The sequence below is a fragment of the Chaetura pelagica genome, unplaced genomic scaffold, assembly GCF_000747805.2.
Source record: "Chaetura pelagica isolate M959 unplaced genomic scaffold, ChaPel_1.0 scaffold111, whole genome shotgun sequence".
In the NCBI taxonomy this organism is placed as follows: domain Eukaryota; kingdom Metazoa; phylum Chordata; class Aves; order Apodiformes; family Apodidae; genus Chaetura; species Chaetura pelagica.
The window spans coordinates 1,756,444-1,763,114 of NW_009952153.1; the positions used below are offsets into that span (position 1 = coordinate 1,756,444).

The window sequence follows — 6,671 nt, forward strand, 5'->3', positions numbered from 1 at the left end:
CATTGAAAGCATTGTGCATGCGTTTGCTTCTGTCAGCATGATGATGGATGCCACCTTTTCAGCCGTGTACAACAGTTTCCGAGCTGTGCTGGATGTCGCCAATCACTTCTCGCGCCTCAAAGTGCACTTCACAAAGGTGTTTTCAGCTTTCGCTTTGGTGAGAACTATAAGATATCTCTACCAACGTCTACAGCGTTTACTAGGTCTGCGGACAAGCTCGGAGAACGAGGATTTGTGGGCTGAAAGTCAGGGGACAGTAGCTCGCGTTGGGCTTGAAGACAAGGCGGCTAACTCTGCAAAATCCTGGCCCATTTTCTTGTTCTTTGCTGTAATAATGGGAGGTCCCTATCTGATTTGGAAGCTGCTTTCTACGTACAGTGATGAAGAAACAGGTAAAGCTGATCTTCAGCACAAGGGGAATGCAGCATATATCGTTCCTTTTGTTATCATGTGTGTAGTGATTAATCTTATACTACAGTAATAAAGATTAACAGATACTGGGGTACAATACTGAATTTTATGCACATAGTACAAGTAACAACCTGCTTCAGCAGACTTTTGTTGAGTTAGGATGCAATTTCATGGTGAGTTCTGTGAAATTCCAAAACTGTGGTTCCTGTTTATGTTTCCTTTCTATTAGATGTGGCAGTTGGGGTGGGGGGAAAAGCATTGATTGGATTAACTCAACAAATCACACTTTGTTTGTTACCCCTGTCAGTTCTCTATTAGAAAAGTTTTATCAAGGAAGTTAAGGTGCTTTCTTCATTTTCCTTTAAAAAACACTGAACTTTATAATTTAAGGCAGATAAACTTTTAATTTATTTTTGGAAACAGTGTCTAGCAACTGGGCAAGTGGAGAAGATGATCATGTAGTTGGAAGAGCAGAATATGATTTCAGTGCCCTCTCAGAAGAAGAAATTTCTTTCCGTGCTGGTGACATGCTAAAATTAGCACCCAAAGGTAAAGTTTTCATTGTGTATTTAGTTTTTCAATCCCATGTGAAATAACTCATCACCTGAGAGCCTGAAAATTTTTTTAAAAATTATTTGACCGAATTCTTCATCCACACTGATTTTTGTCCTTTGATACGTTATTACTTGCTTTTTAATAAAACTTACTGAGTAGTTTTATTCAATTTTCCTAAGAGATGACACAGCCTGAACTTACTTGCTTTGTGGTTACCCCTATGGTTACCTTTTCCTCACATGTGCTGCACAACTGTGAAAATCCCTGGACATTGCAGCACAGTGTGTCATCAATTTCAGAACAACCTGCACTTCACAGTCCTCTTCAGCTCACCTCACCAGTGCAGATCCTGGTAATTTCTGTTGTAAAGTAATTTGTATTCACCTTTTGTCACAGGTATTTTCTCTGCACGATGGGTTGTTTATGGCATCGGCTTTCTGGTGTATTTGTGCCTCAGTTGCAATGTATTTTGAGTTGTTCTGTGACTTGACATGTTTGCGTTTTCTTCTTCAGAACAACAACCCAAAATCCGTGGTTGGCTTTTGGCTAGTTGTGATGGCCAAACAACAGGACTTGTGCCAGCTAATTACATCAAAATCCTGGGCAAAAGAAGAGGTAGGAGAAGAGTGGACCTGGAAAGGATTGCAGAGCAACGACCAGCCTTTACCAACACATCCGTTAGAGGATCCACTGCTACTGTGACTTTACAGGAGCAGGAAGCTGCTTTTGATGCTGTTTTTGCTGGAAGTAATAAGGTTCCTGTTGCGTCTGACTCCACTGTTGTTAGTGGAGAGAAACAGGAACTCTAATGCACTTTTCATCAACAAAGCAACTGAACTGTGGTTTATTGATAAAACTTAGGATTTGTTGAAAATCTGTATTGTAGTGGAACACTGATGGGTCTGTACCAGTTGTTGCTGCTACTGACTGGTAAAGGGATGGAGAAATGACTGCTCAAACTTGTAGTATTTATTTTTTACTTGCGTAAGGCTGTATGTTAGTGACTCTACCCAACCACTGGGCAGCAGTTCTAAGATCTGGAGACGAGGAGAACTGAGACATTTACAACACAGCAAACAAACAAATAATAGAGGGACTGCCAGCCTATTTTTGTTAAGGAGAGAAGCGCTTGGTAAAATCTGAAGATCCAATCTTCATTGGAATGTCAGCTTGACAAGTGGCCTCTTCAGTAGCTGTGCAAAAAGAAGGTAGATTTCTGTAAGATGTTCTCTAAAACTGGACACTGAGAAACATCAAACATTAATAGTGAATTGTTTCCCCCTGAAGGGAGAGAGAATTGCAAGACATTTAGGTGACACAATCAAATAATTTAAGTTTTAAGTTGCTTGCTTTTGTAAGAAGTAGGACTTCTGTCATAAAGACCTTATTGCTTAGAAAAAAGGAACTTGTGAGAAAGGAGAGAGAAATACAGTTACAAAGGAGGAGCAGTGGGGCTTCAGCAGCAGTTCTAACCTTTTTTTAATGAAAGTAACATAATCAAGGGTATCCTGCAGTCAGGCACTTTCCATTGCACTTGTTAATTGTTATTCCCTTCTCCAGTGAGCTAATTTTGCATTACTCCTAGCCATGTTGTGTTGCAGCCTGTTAACTGCCTATCAGTCTAGCAAATACCATCTGCATCTCAACTTACTTCTTTATTGTTTTTATATGAACATCAAAATATCTATCCTGCCTTTCAGAGCAGTAGGAAAGCATTGGGTTGGGGGAGTAGCAAAGAAAACCTAACACTTCTTGCTTAATTGTCTCAGTTATCCTGCCTTTCGGATGGTAAATTTTGCATCTGCCCGTACGATTTGAGAGCTGTGGTTTATTAAAAGCCATAAAAACATTAAGACTGTTCAAAGTATTTAGTATTCATATTGATATTGAGAATTGTATTAAAATACTGGTTTGGGTATTTTTAACACAGCAAAGATAATTAAAACTTTTTTCTTGTAGTATAAATGTATAACATGTTGAGCTTCTGAAGGTTAGCGCAATGGATGAAGTAACTAAAGCTTGTCTTAATCATTAAAATAGCTTTTTCTTATTTTAAAGGTACTCAAAAGCATTAGTAAAAGTAGGGCGTGTGCCTTTGCTAAATCAATCCAGTAGTTTCAGTTTTACTGTTCCTACACAGATCTTCAACACCCATTGTTTGTTAGCAAAGCTTTCAGTATTTATACTTTAAATTGCATTTGCTGGCCTTGAGTTCTTAGAATTCTATTCACCACAACAAAACCTTGCCAAGAAAAATTGAAGAGAGCACAGTTTTAATTCAGGTAGAGCAGCTGAGAAGATGGATGCTATGCTGGAGCCTTGGATAAGTAATCTCTGAATGCCTGTTGTTGATAATTAGAACAAGAATTTAAGCCGTCATCCTCAGGTATTAGGAGGTGGTGTGAAGAATCTTTTTTTACTAGATTGTTAGAGGAAAAGAGTAGTTAAAAGGCAACTGAGAAACTTGAAACTAGATTTAAAACAGAGCACCTTCCTGAGACATTTCCCTGTGTACCAGGGCCTTGAAGAAAATTATGTTTGGAAATAACATCTGTTGTTGAAATAAAAATAGCAAACTGTCCTGAAATATAAAATAGAGGAAAACAAGGGGGCAGAGGGGTATCAAGTGTACAGTTCTGCTTACAGTGTGTATTCATTAAGGGAATTAATTCAGTGTTGTGCAATTTAATTACTGGGCTTTCAGCCTCCCTAGTGTCAGTGAAAGATTTAAATCAGAAGAAGGGTCTTTTAAATATATGGATTAATGAACTCCAAACTTTTTGTAGTGTATCCGTTCAAGTAGACTTCTGTTTTTCTGCTCAGAACAAGTTGGGAAGACAGGACCATGATGTTTGCTGGACTCTTTAAATCCTACTGATTTTTAGAAAGATGGGTTGAATTTCACTTTGAGATCATGCTGTTTCAAAAACAACTCTTTTAGTAGGAGGATAAGTTATTAATAATTGTCATTTTAGTAGTTTGACTTAGTCTACCAATTGCTAATGTATCTGCTGAATCTTGACAAGAATTTTGGTCCTTTTAATCTTGGGAAAAGAAGGCTCTGAGAAAATGAAGTAAGTTATTTAACTCACAATTGTACTGATTGATGAAGGGTATTAAAATACATTGAAGTAAAATATATACTGTGCTTTAAGATTTAGATTTTATGTTGGTTTTTTTTAATGCACGAACTAGCATCAGGAAAAAATGTGAGTTCTACAAATTTCATCATCTGTGTTTCTGCCCATATGTCAGGCTACAGAAAAAACATCTTGGTGAGTGCTGATGAAAAAGGGAGGCTGGTTGGCAAGGCTGCTCAAGACTTGCACAACCTTAGGAAGGTGAGAAGGCTAAAAGGAGCAGGTGTGGCTGCAACAGGAGTTTGTAAAAGAGTGGATCAGAAAAGCAATGCTGTTGAAATCTTGCTAAACTTACACATTAGGCAATTGACTTATTTTAAGGTCTGTACATCCCAGCCTACCTTTATTTTTTTCTTTGGAACTATTTATATAACTAGCAGACCCAGAGGTGTCTAACAGACCTCAGACATTTGCTTAGATAAGGTTTTAGTTTAATCTTACTTTAACCTTCTTGATGCTGTTACGTATACCAACCATTTTATGCTTGAATGCTGCCTGAACTGATGACAGATGCTAGTTTTGACTGGTTCTCTGGATGCCAGCAGTACTTGAACATGCACACATTCAGGTTTCTGAATAATAAAAATACTCTTTTTGTCTAATAGAACTTAATAAAATTCTAGCTTCTGCCGAGCTAGACTGCAGCCAAGTTATTATGTTTTGACGTCTTTGGTGACCTTGGGTAAGTTAGCTAGTCAGGTAAATACAAAAAAAAGATGGTTTCTTATGAATTGGATATGTTTGCAGTGGAATTTTTCCAGAAGTAGTACAAACTCAGAAGCCAACAGAGTGATTTGTTTGACACACCTATAGAAATATTCTTGTCCGCAACAGTAGCGGAACTATATTTGCTTTACAAAATTCAGATAACACAAAAGTTTTTAAGTAGCTCCTTCCAGATGTTTGTTTCTTTTTTTAATCCATACAGGTGCAGCTGTGTTGGGATTGGTGAACATTTTTGGCCTGCAATGGCAGGTAGGAATTGTGTGCATCCACGCATGGTGATACATTCCTTTTTTATTCCCTCGTGTCCTGAGATTGGTTCTTCCATAGATTTGAAGCAGGTTTGGGATGATAAATCTGCTTCCTGGATTCTGTGGCCATACTGAACCCAGCCTGTAAGCCACTGGATAATATCTCCTTGCAACAAGTTTACCTGAATAACCAGTTTAACCAGTAACATAGGCATGATAGTCAATGCAGGGCACCCCTGGAATTTTGTTTCCTGTAGATTTCAATGCTACTTTGAGATACTAAAGTTCCCTAAATTTCACAGTAGGCATGAAACTGTAAGACTCGAGCATATTACATGGATTATTTACGCTGTCTGACGGGATCTTTACAGTTGTTTGGGTTTAGAAATGAAAACTTTAAATGCAAAGAACTAGTTCCACTACCTTGGAATTATTTGCAATTGAACAAACATAGTTTCTAGACTATCAAATGAGGAAAAATTGAGATATTGAGTGTTGTTTTTTTTTCCCTCAAATACTGGAACTGGTAGTTTTTTTCCTATCAAAAAGAAAAGGTGAGGAATTTCTGCCTAAAAGCACAGGTTAGTTAAAAGACTGTTTTCTCTGACATCAAGCCTGCATTTATAGTGTAATGAAGTAATTTCATAACATATCAATATTACAGCATCAGCTTGTTCTGTGGATTGCTGTGGGATGGTAGGAAATCGGGCGTGTTTTCTACTTTAACTGAAATCCAAAGGACGTTTTTATACTGTTTTAAGAATTCAGATTTCCTATACTTTTCTAGAATGGTGCAATCCTTTTTCTGTGCTTTTTAGCATTGTGTCCTTGTTGTTTTGGATTTAGGAGTGATGGATTTTTTGAAGAAAATGTTTAATATCCACGTGGCCGTGATTCACTCGTAGTGATTGCTGTCAAAATACCGAGGAGGAACAGAAACTTCATCACATGATACAGTGGGATATAGCCAGAGGTGGGGCAGAAAAATGGGGTTGGGAAGGACTGTTGCATGTTGCACACAGGAAAAGAAGATGTGGGGTGATCCTTAGCTGGCACAGATGGCTTCCTGAGGGAAGTAATTTTAAAATGTCTGGGAAGAATTGATGTAGTAGGAAATAAATAACAGTAGAGAACAAACCAGCAATAGGAATACCAGGATTGGGACTTGCTGTTGACTGAATTGTCTGGTTCCTTTACGGGCTCCTGGTGCTGGGGCTGCCCTGTGGAATTAGCTGGAAGGTCGATGTTCTGTTACTGCTTTTATAGTTTCACGTGTATCAAATATTTAACAGCTGGAAACCTGGGAGAACCTTAAATGAAGGCCCAGCCGTTTGGCAAGTACAACGCGGGCTTTAGTAGAGGGCTTTTAACACAGGTTCCTGCTTAATTTATTTGCTGTCCTTGTGTCCCGGGCCTTCTTGTAGCCAGTGAGTTACTTTGATAAGACCTTTCCAAGCCAGGACTGTCCCGGTTTTCCCTTCGCACTAACGCACTGGCACGAGGCACTACAGTAACGGCTTTTTACCGAAAGACAAAACAAAACGTGGCGCCAGAGCCGCTGCTGCGGGGGCTGCGGGGCCCGGGCGGGGGG

General features: G+C 38.9%; 1 protein-coding gene across 1 annotated transcript in view; it reads left to right on the top strand.

Moving 5' to 3' along the window:
- PEX13 (peroxisomal biogenesis factor 13) overlaps positions 1 to 1,873 on the top strand; it is a 5,809-nt gene extending 3,936 nt beyond the window's left edge. Inside the window, exons 4-6 of the mRNA XM_010007150.1 lie at positions 2 to 392; positions 835 to 960; positions 1,480 to 1,873. Coding sequence (XP_010005452.1) covers positions 2 to 392; positions 835 to 960; positions 1,480 to 1,775 — 813 coding nt within the window. The 3' untranslated portion in view covers positions 1,776 to 1,873. The remainder of the gene's footprint in view (position 1; positions 393 to 834; positions 961 to 1,479) is intronic.
- The last annotated feature ends 4,798 nt before the right edge of the window (positions 1,874 to 6,671 follow it).